Source organism: Colias philodice, chromosome 27 (genome assembly GCF_061535455.1).
Source record: "Colias philodice isolate Cphi_HAF_F1 chromosome 27, ilColPhil1 Martin Lab GWU primary, whole genome shotgun sequence".
Classification (NCBI taxonomy): Eukaryota; Metazoa; Arthropoda; class Insecta; order Lepidoptera; family Pieridae; genus Colias; species Colias philodice.
The window spans coordinates 4,947,619-4,962,991 of NC_143112.1; the positions used below are offsets into that span (position 1 = coordinate 4,947,619).

Sequence of the window (15,373 nt, forward strand, 5' to 3'; positions counted from 1 at the left end):
TATGTTTTAATGACAAAATTATTACGGCAAGATTTATAGAAAAAAATACATCCGCCATTGTCAACAGGACAGCTGTTGCCATGGCAACATGGCACACACACATGGATGTTTCGCCGCCATTACTAGGCTTCACTCAATTTTTAGGCGATATACCGTCCGTCTTTTTTTATACGTCCATGCGTATAATATATTTTATTTGCATTATTCCACACAAAATACATATTTGTTCTACAATATAATGAATAAGGGTGAAATGAGAATGGATTTGCATCAAATTACATTACAATTCGTTCAAACACCCCATTAGACTATTTATTAAGTATCTTGCCAAGAAAATTTAATAATTAAAATATGTTAGACCAGAATTACAAAGTATGTATGTGTATTCTTCTTAGATGATATACTTCTATTAATGTCTTCTTAAAATTATCTATCATTCTAGTAATGTTCAAAAATTCTACCAACTTGAATATAAGGCCACGCCCACTTCACACTAAAATCTGTAAAATTAAATTAATCAATATTCCCTGTAAACTGCATGAGTTTTATTTAATTTCCTATCTATATAATATGGAGGTCATTTTAAATTAAAAATTACCTTTCCATTCCAATTGATCGAAATTGTAACATAAATGATGCAAATACAGTAATATGAATGATAGGTATATTATTGGAATATTGCAAAAAAATGACACAAGTAGAAGAAAATATATAATGAAAATATGAGTATATACAAGTGAAATTTTCATTGAATCGTACATCAAATAGACAATGAGTCCAACAATCAATTATTATTATTCGGAACAAAAAATTTCTCCTACTTTGTACTATTGGCGTTTGTAAGAAATGACAAAACAAACTAATTATATACTTTCCGTAACATATGTACATTAAATTTGAAATAAATTCGTTATCTATAAATCGAAAATCTCGGTGTCTAATAAAGTGTCGTACAGACATAAAAACGTGTCGCCTTGACGTAAACATTTTGCGGTTATAAAAATAGTTTCCTCCCAAACGCCTCGACATCGGTCAATATGACAATATTTTGATTAGTGTGACAAGACAAAAACATCGTCAATCTCTTGTCATGTTCAAACTAAGTGCAGTGCTATTGTGAGCTTACAGCCCAGGTAATTCATATACCGCAAAAATTATTCCTTTCTGAATACATTCCTGCTCATTTAAATTTAAATCACACAAAAATTTTTGTTGTTAGATAACCACCAAGACAATATGGTTAATTGTTACATGATCTTGAGATACTAATCAATTAATTATTGCTTATTAAGTTTACTCGTTATTTGTCTAATTAACATTCTTTTACATCAAATTGTGCTATGTGCCAATTGACATCAATGAACTAATTTAATTACTTTTTACTGTTTATCAAACCCTAAAATTTTACAAACAAGAGAAAAGCGACTTCCCAATTTATAAATTAGTATTTAATCTTCTAAATCTTACAAAAATCCAATTTAAGGCACCAATAGCATGTTCACAATTTACGTAATTTTTTTGGCATCAGTCATTCCAAAAGATTGAAAATGACATGACAAAGTTGAGTCCAAATGTGTCCTTTTACTAAAAAAGTACGAAATCTTACACTGACATTTACAAATTTGATATAACGTATCGTAACTCGATTGACATCACATTGAAATTTACCGATCACCCGAATTATTGCCAAAATTATCACAATATATGAAATAACCCAGCTATAAGATCACAATAGCAAAACACATCATCAATAAGAGCTATCAGCTACATAAAACTTACGTTTAATCGGTGAGCAGTCATGTCCATGCCACCTGCAATGGAAACACCCAAAACATATTCTATATTTCTTTGTTTTCCACTTGTTTTTAATGTGAATAAGTGTCTTTAATTATTAGCTATTTTGAACAAGAAACTATTGAATCCAAATTTCAATTCACAGTTAAGTAAATACTTACCTATTTAGTAAAAATATTTAACTACAATTGTGTTGAAATTTGAAGTTACTCTTGATAGCAATAACACACAAGCCACATTCACATTAAAAACGGTACGTCCAATCAACGATCGACTCATCGCAACGAGCAATACTAAATAAGACCACACTTACCGAATAGAAAGAACACGTTGCGCGCGTCACATCACTATACAGTTTTCACTAAGATTGGGGTTCTTTAACACTTTCTTTAATTATTTTTATTATTACACGTTTGCCACACAGCACTATCACTTAAACACGTTTAACGCGATATTTGGCGCGATTTGGCCCGTATATAAACCGCTCGCGCCATTCTTCGTAATGCTATGTGCACGCTATAGTATTGGACGTAGATGGGCTATGTTCTGAATTTCCTAGGGGCTTTTCCACAGGTTTTCTTTCCTCTTGTGAATTGGCTACAGTTCCGTTTTGTATGTTCACTTCGTATATATTGGATGAGTTTGAGTCTTCGTTGTAGGATAGCAGGCTTACCTCGTCGGTCTGAAATCATTTATATATATGGTAAATAATAAATAGTTTACAGGTTATTTTCTCTGAAAAATCTACATTGTTCCGGATAAACTTAAAAATGTCTATATCATCATTTATAAATCAAAATTACAATTAAAAATAACAGACCTTTACATTTAACTTAGACATTGCAGAGCCTACCTTAGGAGACTTGCCTCACTCATAATAAACATTGTAATAAGAACATTGATTACTAAATAAATTACTATGGCGTATTAGGTAAGTTATTATTGTTTTTCACACAAAAATAATTATAATGAATCGCCTAGGCAAGTGATTGAATGTTAGAGATAAAAATCCTACCACCTACAATATGTAAGAAGGTAATTTTTATAGATCAAAATCATTTGCACTACTATTCAATTAAACGCCTGGCCACCAGTCAGGCAGTTAATTAAGCGGCGTACTCACACTGCTCTCCGACAGGCGCTTGGTCTTCTTCAGCGGGGCGGGTTGCGTAGCGCTGTCCTGCTTGCGCTTAGCGCCAGATGTAGTTCTCTCTCGCTTCAGCAGAGATGGTGATAGGTATTGATGAAGTTGCTTGCGACGTACGTGTCTTGCCTGCAATTATTTTATTATAATGTTAATAAATTATTTAAGACAAAAATAGTTTTTTTTTTCTTGTGAGCTTTCCAGAGTAAGTAGTAAAAAAGAACAGTGAAAAAGTAACAGATAGATAGAAATACTTTCGTATCTATACTATATTTAATACTATAATAATATAATGTTATATGTGCTGAAGAGATTGTTTGTTTGAACGTGCTAATCTCATGAACTATTGGTCCGATTTGAAAAATTCTTTCGGTGTTACATAGTCCATTTATCGAGGAAGGCTATAATATATCATTACGCTTAGGTCAACAGGAGAAAACAACAGGTGAAACCGCGAAGCGCAGCTAGTAAATAACAATACACATGCTTTTGCGCCGGTTAACTTTATCTATGATATTCAATTATTACATTATAAAAATTATACACACCTCAATAGTCATGCCTTCTCGTAACATATTCGTGATTTCAGCTTGATAATGCACCACTTTAGTGAACGACAGTATATCATATGTAAGATCCACATTGACATTGGTTTTGTCGAAGACAAGCCCGATGAACCACATTGAGCAAACGTTGGCTATCACTTCACCCTGAAATAGAGATATTAGATTTCTTACTATTTTTATGAATGAAATATCCACATTTTAAGCTATTGCATAGCTTCTATCGCGGGCCTTGAGCGCGGAGACCGAATCCAGAAATTCCGTAACGAAAAAACCTCACGCTCCCCACGGGGACGGGAGCGGAGGTGTGGCTTGAAGGCATAGCATGCAATAGCTTTACCGCGGCAGTCCCCGAGTGACACACGTCTTTTTTTATATAGGTACTAGACATTTAAGAAAATATTTATAAAGTCAAACCTATTTTGTCAAACAAAATTGTTGTAACATAATATATAAGTTTTATAAATTTACTTTCTAGCTAAGACTGTAAAACTTGTCATTCTTTCTTGTATTAAAGCTTTACTCTACTTAACCGACTTCAAAAAAGGAGGTTCTTAATTTTGGCCGATATATTTTTATTTTTTATTTGTGTAATATCAACTGCCCAAATGAGGTATGCGGCATATGCACCTGTTTCATACTGATTGATTTAAATGTATTGTCTTGTTTGTTATTTAACAAAAATATAAAAAAAAAAAATATGAAATACTTACATTTTCATTCTTTTTAACTTCAGTTTCGGGACTGACTGGGGCCACTGGTGTCCCTGAGAACACAAATAAGATTTACCATCCATTTTAACAACAACCATTATATTAATCCTTTAGATTTTGTATGCATTTAAACATCATAACAATAGATAAGACAGTATTAATAATATAAGGAAAGTACAGACACTTATTTAAACACATCTGAAAGCTTCCTAAATGTATGTATGTAAAAGTTTATTTTTGGATAATTAACTTCACTTACATGTATGTGTCAATAAACATAAGTAATAAGTACGCTGTAAAAATAATAATGATCAATAGTTTTAGAACATTTTCAATTATAAGAATTGTTGAAAGGATACTACCAATGTTCGCTCTATTTGAATCTAAATTCTATCAGTTTTTGCTTGGATTATGATAACAAATAAAAGGTTTTAAAAGTAAATTTAAAAATAATTTGGAAAATCCAAAAGTGCACGCCTCATAATTTTTTTTTAATAAATATTTATTAATTATTATTTTTGTTTATTTAATAACAATTAAACCACATCGAATCAGACCCTGAAAAATGAAAGGGTTCTATTCCTGAGCATACTCAAGCGTAAGAGAAAAAAAAAGACTCGATTAGTAAAGTATTTCGGTCGCTATCGTGTTAACAAGAAAATCCTCCGCACATACAGACACACGGACGTCCAAGACAGAACTTTTCTAAACTGTTTTTTAACTAGTTTAAATAACAAAAATGACATCAAAAATATCATGAATGTTAAAAATAGTGTTTTTTCTTAATATGTGTGTGTATGTATTTGAAAAATCAGATGTTTTGCGCGAAGTGACAGTAGTACCCACCTCAACGCTTCGCTTATGAGGCGTGCAAAAGATGAATGATAATCTGATCTAAAAAGCCATAATATTTAAAGTGATTTACTAATTGTAAATTTAACAGTGTTACATCACAAATTTAATTGATGTAAAATTTACAATTTTTGTTTTTTCTGGAAATAAACTGGGAAATGGTAAAACAGATATTTTTCTTTTCGTACCTTTTTCCCTACTTACCTTACCCTAATACCTTGCAACTTTTCAAGCCCTTCTTACATCTAAAAAATAAAAACTAAAAACACAAGTATCTCACCCGGCGGTAGGGCTAGCGGTTGTCCATTATTAGTGCTGAGGGGCACAGAATTATAACACTCTGGGTTCACGTGCGCTATTGTGATGTGCTGGTTTCTCTCTAGTGTCGCTGTAAGTGGAAATTAAATTTATTTATTTGCTTATTAATAAATAAAGTGGGGATATTTATAGAAAATATATTAGTACATTATAATAAATAAATAAATATATCAGGAGAATTTTTCACACACGACACAATCTGATCCCATACTAAGCTTTCGCTTGTGTTATGGAAACCAGATGACTGATAAACATACATATATAATTTTAAATAAATACTTATATAGATAATTAACACCCAGACACAGAGCAAACATCTATGTTCAACACACAAATATTTGCCCCGGGTGGGAATCGAACCCACGACCTCTGGCTTGGAATGCAGTGCCACTACCAACCAAGCCAACCGGTCAGTCAATAATAGTACTATAAGCTAGGTGCATACATTAGGGGAAGTTCTCCCAAAACATAGTTATTATTATTTCCTATAATTTTATGATCTAGTGACTATTATCTCCTCCCCCCTCCCCCACTCACTGATCAGGTGCCTCCAACCCCAACTCGACTTTTTTCCTACCATTTCATAACCAACTTTTCCCCCACTTTTTCTCCTAGTTTACGATCTAGCAACTAAATTATCTCTCCCCACTCACTGATCAAGTGCCGTATCTTGCTCTCAATAAGTCCGCACCACTGCAGCTGATCATCCGCAGTCACAGATGAAGCAAGCAACACTATAAAGTGTTTGTAGCGAGCGAAGAAATTGGGCGCTTCAAAGAGACGCTCCCAACCGCACTTGCCGAGCATTATCTCGTCGGTTATTGCTAAACCTGAAAAAAAAATGATACTTGTTAATAGAAAAATAAAATTAAATGATTTTGTAATGGATTTGTCTATACATATTATAAAATCGTAGGAAAGTCAAAACTGTACATTGAATATTTTTTAAAAGAATACTTGGGGCGTGATCTATATTAGATACCGAAGCTAAAAATATATACTTTATAGAATTTTTGTCTGTGTGTTTGTCCGGGCTAATCTCAAAAATACTGTATACTGGATATACTTCAAATTTGATACACAGATAGCTTGAGACCTGAGGAAGGACATAGGATAGATTTTATCCCACGGGAACGGGAACTATGCGGGTTTTGCTTTGACTACGCGAGCGAAGCCGCTGGCGGAAAGCTAGTTATAAATAAATCAAATATATATATATATATATATATAACCTAAAAGACAGTAAGACCTTCACATTGGGGCAGAACATTTATAAAAGACAAGCTTTTGATGGGTTTGTTATCAGTAACAACAGAAACCAAAGCAAGAAAATTAAACATACCGAGCCTGAACTCCTCCATGATGACAGTTCTGGTTGAAGCTGATACATTGAAGGTAGAATTCTGCTGCGGATATGCTGGCGTGATGATAGGCATCAGGTGGAAACGATCTGACATGTTTACCTGTGGAATAGATGAATGAATGAATGAAATACTCTTATTGTACATACACAGTAATAAATTTTGTTATATAGTTAAGATAGCTTATAGGTAATAGAGATGTACAAAGAGCGGCTTTATCGCTCGTGAGCGATTTCTTCCAAGCAACTCGATGTAGATATAGATATAGTGTGAATTAAAGAGTAGAGTAAGACAAGGAAAGAAGAAGGATTAAACATAGAAAATTATTATACATAATGAAGGACACATAAGTTGATACACTAATATTACAATAAGATTAAAATTATATAGAAGGAAAACTTAAATTTAGATTTATTTTAACGATTTGTCAGTGATCGAGCGAAGGTAGTAGTTCTTCAATTGACTTTTAAAGGAGTGAAGGGTTGTTGTGAAGGGGAATGGAGTTAGTTGAGCAGATGTTTCTTGTATTGCTTTCATTAAATAAACCATTTATATGAATTAAATGGTATTGTTAAAAGTACATAAATGGTATTGTAAAAGGTACATAAATGGTATTGTAAAAGGTAAATAAATGGTATTGTAAAAGGTAAATAAATGGTATTGTAAAAAGTAAATACAGTCAAAATCTGTTATAACGACATCGAAGGGACTACTCATATTGAGTCGTAAAAACCGATAGTTGTAACAACCGGATTAGAATTTTCTCCCTTTCTTTCCAAACGGTTAAAATTGTCGAGTGTGATCTTAGTGTGATACACTAAATTCTTTTTCCAGGTAGCTTTGAAATAATACGCGATTTTTCTTCGATATTGATTTGTTTTCTTTTTTGCGACATGTTACAATTTTCACAGTTAACTCAACAATAAGTAACAAAGTAACAAATTAAGATATGACGAAGCGGGCCTTCAGGCTAGGTACTGCATGCATGTGCTTTGTTTCTAAGAATTACAAAAGACCCTAAACTTTGATTTCTTTTACGATAATAGCCATTGACTATTATACCGTGCCAGATGTGGATACAGTTACCTATTCAAATTGTTTACAATACAGCTGAGCCGGTCGTTCTACAGTATAATACTCCGAAAATATTAACCAAATGTGGTCGCTTAATGCGGTATGTCGTAGTAAACAATGTCGTAAAAACCAATGTTTTCGATAAGGCGGTCATATAACACTCAGCCAGGACCTTTGATTTTGGTCAATTTAACCGGTATGTTGTTCTAAACGATGTCGCCATAAACGGTTTTGACTGTAAATGGTATTGTAAATAGTAAATAAATTGTATTGTAAAGAGTAAATAAATGGTATTGTGAAAAGGAAATAAATGGTATTGTAAAAAGTAAATAAATGGTATTGTTAAAAGTAAATAAATGGTATTGTTAAAAGTAAATAAATGGTATTGTAAAAGGTAAATAAATGGTATTGTAAAAAGTGAATAAATAGTATTGTAAAGAGTAAATAAATAGTATTGTAAAATGTAAATAAATAGTATTGTAAAGAGTAAATAAATGGTATTGTAAAAGGTAAATAAATAGTATTGTAAAATGTAAATAAATGGTATTGCAAAAGGTAAATAAATGGTATTGTAAAGAGTAAATAAATGGTATTGTAAAGTGTAAATAAATGGTATTGTAAAGTGTAAATAAATAGTATTGAAAAAAGTATATAAATAGTATTGTAAAGTTTTAAAGGGGTCAATTTTTTTTCTTCAATTCATTTTATAAAAATTGTATGTATAAATTCAATATTTGTCATTATTCAGTAAAAATGTTTGATTTTCTTTCACGTCACAACAGGACGATTTTATGCTATAATTTTAGTCTATTTCGGTACTTTTCAGTATTGTGAAACATATTATATGCACCAGCGTGGCGATAATGCGTTGGAGTACAGTTGCCAAGAGTGGGCTACCAGCATGGCCCATCATACACCATCACTCACCCTTGGATCCCACACGGGGAAGCCCAGGTTCACCGAGTCGGGCTGTTTCAACAGTACAGGCTGCGGCCACTTCCACTGACTGAACACCAGGAAGAACTTGTGTACTAGTGTTGCTGGTAATGCATTGGGGTATAACTGGCAAGTACGGGCTACAAGCATAGCCCAGGAGACACCACCGAGGTAGCCCAGCGTGTTCGAGTATATACCGTGGCCTGGAAAAAGATATAGATAAAGACAATCTTATACGATAAAAAATGTATTCTGTTCTGTGTATATAAAGCCGTGTACATATCATTTAAGTACAATAAAGTGTTTTCTATAATTTTTTTTGTTACAAAATTATGAAATAATTTTCTGTTTGTGTTTATAAAACCGTGTATCATAAATTTCTATACAATAAAGTTTTCTTATTAGTACAGACTGTTTATTTGATGAAATATTTAAATTTTTAAATGCTTATTACGAATAATTTTATGTCTGTCGCACGCAAAAATAATGCGCTCTATTCGAACTGGATTGATGTCATATTATATCCCCTGTGAACTGGACACAATACCTTTACCAGGTACATGTACGAAATTCTTCGTAATTCGCGAATACACTTGAATTATTTCACAGTTAAACTACAAAAATGAACTCACGTTTAGCCCAAAGCTTAATAGCTCTCAACGTCAGTCTAAAGTTATTGATGTTAGGCACAAGTCGCAAAATTTCATCTGTAACTCGACAACCGTTGAGCGATCGGACGCATTTCTGGTCCAAGTTCTTGAGTAACATGTCGTCTCGGAGATCGAATGAATCTGTAATAAGAAAATAATGAAATATATGAAAGTACCAAATTAATTGTAAAAATAATAAATGCTACTGAAATGGATTATTAAGAAATCTAGCTTTTATCTTCACATTAATTACTGAAGTTCCAAAATTCTGTTAGGTATTATTAAAAATAGTTAAGATTATATAATAATTTATGGGTAAGTTAGCTTTTGAACTGTGAAAACTGCCTATGTTAAGTAAAGGGATATCTCATTATTACGGTGAGGCATTTAAAAAACATTGTGGATATGATATTTCCTGGGTTCACTTTATTACAAAAACACATTTACAGAGTAGTAAATAATCCTAAATTCCATTGACACATTTTATACCAAAAGAAATTCACATAAAACAAACCTGGTATCTCTTTCAACGCCAATCTAGCGAACAGCAAATCAATTTCGATGCCATCAAAGTTCATCTTGATCACCGGCACGAATGCGTCTTCCACTGCGCGCAGATCTTTTACCTTAAACAATTAATTATACTTAACTAAAATATTTTATTAAAATATGATCGTCAACATCATCATAAGATAAATAATTGCATATCATCTATTTGTAAATGATTAAATTGAAATGTGCTATATTCTATATATAATGTGCTATATAGCAGTCTTATTGGGGAGGAATATGCCCTTCCCATGGGAAGATCTATTATGATTTGTATTTGATGCATTTCGATATTAAAAAATTCCGATAGATGGCGCTATATCAAAAATGTGACATGTATAACAACTACTATTTTTTTTTTATCACAAGAGGGAAGCTGCGGGCAACAGCGAGTAAATTATAAAAATTCTACTTTACTTTTGATGTTATTTCAGATTTAAAAAGTTCTATTGTTGCAAGTTGCTCTTGTTGTTGTTATTGCTCTTTGTCTCTTTCTTTATATATGTGCTTTTGTAATTTTTAATTCCTAGTGCACAATAAAGTATTTTTGATTGTTTGTTAATTCCATACCTGTGGTTGTTGCTTCAGTAATTCATAGAAAGACTGAAAATAATCAGATCTATCAATGTGTCTCGGAGCCACGCACAGCGCGTCAATATCTGCGCCTCTGTGATGCACCTGCAAGATAAATTATACAAAATTAGACTTTCAAATCAAATATTATTCAGTATGTTTCTGATATGGCAACATTTTGTAAAAAACTTAGCTTCCTTCATGCTGACTAAGTTAGATTGATGTGACATAATTCTTATATATAAAAATGAATCGCAAAATGTGTTGGTAAGCGCATAACTCGAGAACGGCTGAACCGATTTCGATAATTCTTTTTTTATTATATTCCTTGAAGTACGAGGATGGTTTTTATGTAGAGAAAACGTAAACATGTACCACGGGCAAAGCCGGGGCGGACCGCTAGTATACAGTATAATTAACTTTTTTTTATAAATATCTATAAAATTAAGACAGAACTTGAAACCATCAACTGTCCATCCAAACAAAAAAGTAAGAAATTAAAACTTGACCTGAACTTCAATTAAATAAAAAAATATGTAAACACATTTCAACGCATGTACTTCTTACAAGTTTATGTGCCTATATCTGAATCCAAATGTTGCTTCTACCAAAAACAATCAACAAGCTACTCAACAGGTATAAAACTATACTCACACCAAGTCTATATGATCCAAACGTATATATATTCCCGCCGACGGTATCAGCTACACTCGGCGGCATATTTTTCCGCAACGACTCGTCTCTAATCCACTGTCGAACCAATCTATGTAATGCACCGAGGACTTCCATCCTATGATGCATTTCTTGCTCAGACTCAAACACCCCGTAGGGTATGAGGGAATCTTTCAATTCATTTGTTTTCTCTATATCTATTGGCTTGGGACCTAAAATATTATAATTGTGTCAAGTTGTTTATTTGATTTGTTTTGATATTGTTAATCTCATGTGTCATATTTATAAACATAATCAAAATTCACTAGATCTGATAGGGAAAATAATTTGAACATCTATAAATAAATAAAAAGAATGTGTGTACTGAGCACACATGTCAGAAGTAAAACTTCTTTGGCAAGATTCAAAGATACCAAAATCGTTGCCTTACTCCATGACGTGACGGTATTGCCATGACGCGACCTTGAAATATTACTCTCAACGCGCCTAAAGAAGTTTCACTTCAATAAGTATTGTACTTTGTTGCTGTTTATTTTGGAAACAATTAGTGATTCAACAAAGTAAAGCCTCCTATGTTATATTACAATTTGTAATACAACTTTATTGCCATAATTATTAAATTGATCTTCTTAATTAGTAAACAAACTATTAACTAATGCTTTTCCTAATGATAAATTAATGAAAATGTTTAAAAATTCACCAAATTAATGCTGATAAGAATTTATATTTGTCATTAATAATAAAGTCTAGATTTAAAACAAAAATACATACCTGCCATAGAAATGGCCGAAGTCATCCCCAGCGTTTTCAAATGCTGCGGACTCTGTTCACTTGATTTAGAACTATTTTGGTTTTGATTGTTTGTATGCGAGTACTGCGATGCTGGCCACATGATGATTGTTTATTTTCTACTATTATATAACTAAACCTTACGCCTAAACTACAGAATGGGTGGGTATTGTATCTAACATTAGGTTAAATGCTCAATATGACGACTGCTGGCTGTAAGCATAAGTCTGAAAAGAAATAACATATTTGTAAATATTTGTACGATGAGTCATTTGTGTAACATGATCATTCAATTCAATTTTTATTTAATAGCAATTTTGCTTTGTAGAATGTAACATGATATAAAACTTAGAAAACAATATTCTTATTCATTATATCTATAATTTAAGGAATATAGTCGGTACTGTAGCATATAATATAGTCTGCTTGAATAAATAATTATTATCAAACCTAATTAGAAATAATTTTATATAATGATTATGAAATCATTATCGATATTGGTTATTGCATCCAATAAGTTGAATCTACAATCAATGAATATAAGTATTACAATGAACAATAACTATACAAATACCGCTTACACTTGAATATCAAACATTAGTTCAACACTAGTACAGATTAACAGAAATAAATTATAATCTATCCTATTAAATAATTATAGTTTAAATTATAGAAACTTTCTTTTATCAGATAAATCCAGTTGGTGCTAGTAAAGTTAACAAACTAAACATGAACTTTGAGGTCACTCTTACAATAAGGTAATAAAATGTCTTGAGATGCACCCCATGTTATAGCTATATTCAGATTTAGGGTGCCCAAAGGAAGTGAAAACGGAGGGTTGTGATTTATTTATAGCATTAAACAAATACATATTACAAGACACGTAAGATGGAATATTTTTGTAATTTTCTGTACTATATTTTATAGAAATCAAAATAAAAAAAATTGACAAACAAACACCTGTTGTCGAATCACTTGACTTGATTACATGAATTTAATCATACAATCAACGTATAAGGAATAACATGTTAAAATCATATAATATATGATGCTATTTGTGGAAGGTGATTTTTAAAGTTCATTCACCTGTTTGTTTGCGTGATACGGTAAATAATATACAAATAGAATATGTCATCGTATACGAAGGTTAACTGAAACGTTTATCAAGCAAAAAAACCTCGAAACTCGCGGAAATAACTTCATCCAGTATACGTTGTATATTCAAGACCTTTATTGTTCGTCGTTGTACAGTTTTAAGGTCATAATGTAGATAATTGCAAATCTTTCAGAAGAACCATCAATCAATTTGTAACTTAAAATATATGAATGTAGTCACGTTTTTCAACATTGGTAACCTACTAAGAAAAAAATAACACGATTTCACACTAAAAGAAAAGGTGGTTCACGTTGCGTCGAACAATGTTATTACGTTACACCTAGATTTTATATGAACTATATCGATAATACAATTGAAAACTCACCAATTAATAAAACTGTTTAAACAAAGGCACAAAAATAAACTCGTATAATAACACGAAGTCATAACAAAGCAAAGAAACAAACATTAATTGCCAAACAAGCACCCAACAGTCGCCAACAACAATGCAGCCATCTTTCTTAAATGGCGAATTAAATAATTACCATGTGTAAAATTAAATAAATGTTACCCTACATACTACAAATACACCAGAATTCCCAACGGATTTTGATATCATGGTATGGGTTTATTTTTTAATGTATTCGTTTAATTTCAGAATAACTCAACTTATTTTATGTATTTTATACGTAAAATACCATACGTAGTACCATTAATAGTCATGAAAAGATTAAAAACATCACACATATACTATTTGTAGCTATTTTTAAGTATTTTATATTATTTATACACCAAGTAGCTATTTTATGTTATTTATACCTATATTTTAATATTCTCACTAGCCCGACTTAACACTTTTAATATAATAAAAATTATACAGTTTTAAATAGTTAAATTACAATAAAGCAAAATAATCACAACGTACTTTTAAACTAAATAAAATACCTTCTTTTATATTAACCTATTATTTAATTAAATCCATTAATTTAAATATTAAAATATGTATTTACAATGAAATAAAAATATTACAGTTTATATGTACTAAACGTTTCATTTTACGATAACAATTCTTTTGCGCATATTCATTGGCAAGTTGTATGACGTATCCGCGACGTATTTTTTGGTTCTGTTGAAGTTCTTCACATATGACTATCTCATTTTAAACAGTACCAAAAGAAAGGGATTGATAGAGAGCCGGTTGATGTTTTCGTGTCAGCCTTGTGCCCATTTACGAGTAGGTAAAATCCGCCATCTTGAGAGTGATTTCAAGAATATACGGATTTTTAGTTGAGTTATGTGAATATCTTTAGCTTATTTATTATTAAATTGACGGACATTTTCATATTATTCAATTTAGTATCAGCAGTAAAGGTCGTTCGCGTTATAGAAACCGATTGCCATTGGTGTATATCCAAAACGCCGAATTCTTTGGTAATGTTTATGTGACAGCAGAAGGCACTATAAGCTTTCTAATAGATTTTTGCGTGTCTATTTCCGTTTTCAATCTCAACGTACGTTAGTATATTACGCGAAAGTGAAGTAGGTATTCCTGTTGTGTCCTGGCTATCGTGTAAAAGATGGTTATGTATTTTCGCGATTAAAATGCGGTTAGATGGGCGTAGTTGTGTCGGTTCTGTAAAGTGTTGAGGCCTCAGGATTTGGGCCAGTCGAGGGGTGCTGAGTGCGTGACCGCGGAGGATGCGAGCGGAGAAGTTTGGCTAGCGTGGTGTAAAGTAATCTATAAGAAAGATGTCGACTACTATGCGGCCTACTCTGCAAACTGTGCCTGAGTCGTTACCGGCGGACCATGTGACGACGTCTCCTGCTCCTGCAACTACGACAGCTGCAGCACCCTCGCAACCACGGCATCCACGCCCTATCTTCAAGGTAAGTGTTAGAATTTGCACATTTTTCGAAAACGTTCAATGAATATGATCGCATATTCAATCTGACGACGTTTCATTGCCAATTTTATTAATGCAACGTCGATTTAGAGTAATGTTCATTGAGCATTAGAGAAAACTGTGCCAGCTTTTATAGTTCCTCAATCATTACTTCCAAACATGTCAAAGTGTGGTGATGTCATTGATTACCCTTTGAGGATATCCTTATTTGAAGAGAATTATTAGTGAGATTGTAAACCTATTGAATTGTTCTTATTATTTCCAAAAAAATTGTATCAAAAGGCCACATCGTATTACAGAAATCTCTTGGTAAATTATTTACTTATAACTTTTATAGGTTTACTTTTTACAAAATTTGAGCTAACATTAGAGTTATAATACTTAA

The 15,373-nt window shown here is 32.1% G+C and overlaps 1 protein-coding gene and 1 long non-coding RNA gene across 4 annotated transcripts in view; both read right to left on the reverse strand.

The window, feature by feature from the left end:
- Window positions 1-1,635: 1,635 nt before the first annotated feature.
- Window positions 1,636-13,611, reverse strand: hrg (poly(A) polymerase hiiragi). Of its 3 annotated transcripts, XR_016317830.1 has the most exons (15): window positions 13,470-13,611; window positions 11,971-12,215; window positions 11,182-11,411; window positions 10,525-10,632; window positions 9,920-10,031; window positions 9,388-9,546; window positions 8,747-8,958; window positions 6,727-6,847; window positions 6,038-6,214; window positions 5,347-5,454; window positions 4,215-4,267; window positions 3,487-3,648; window positions 2,918-3,067; window positions 2,108-2,476; window positions 1,636-1,811 (listed from the first exon to the last, which is right to left on the reverse strand). XR_016317830.1 is itself a non-coding variant. In XM_089711904.1 (14 exons), exons 2-14 carry the CDS (start codon window positions 12,089-12,091, stop codon window positions 2,300-2,302), a joined length of 1,881 nt encoding a protein of 626 aa, XP_089568030.1. In that variant the 5' UTR covers window positions 12,092-12,215; window positions 13,470-13,611; the 3' UTR covers window positions 1,636-2,299. The 3 variants fall into 3 exon arrangements, 2 of the variants coding, with proteins under 2 accessions (XP_089568030.1, XP_089568029.1); XM_089711904.1 differs by having other exon boundaries at window positions 1,636-2,476; window positions 4,215-4,258; XM_089711903.1 differs by having other exon boundaries at window positions 1,636-2,476.
- The window catches only part of LOC149476629 (uncharacterized), a 444,465-nt gene continuing 430,727 nt past the window's right edge, over window positions 1,636-15,373 (reverse strand). Inside the window, exon 2 of the long non-coding RNA XR_016317833.1 lies at window positions 1,636-1,955. This is a non-coding gene — a long non-coding RNA (uncharacterized LOC149476629). The remainder of the gene's footprint in view (window positions 1,956-15,373) is intronic.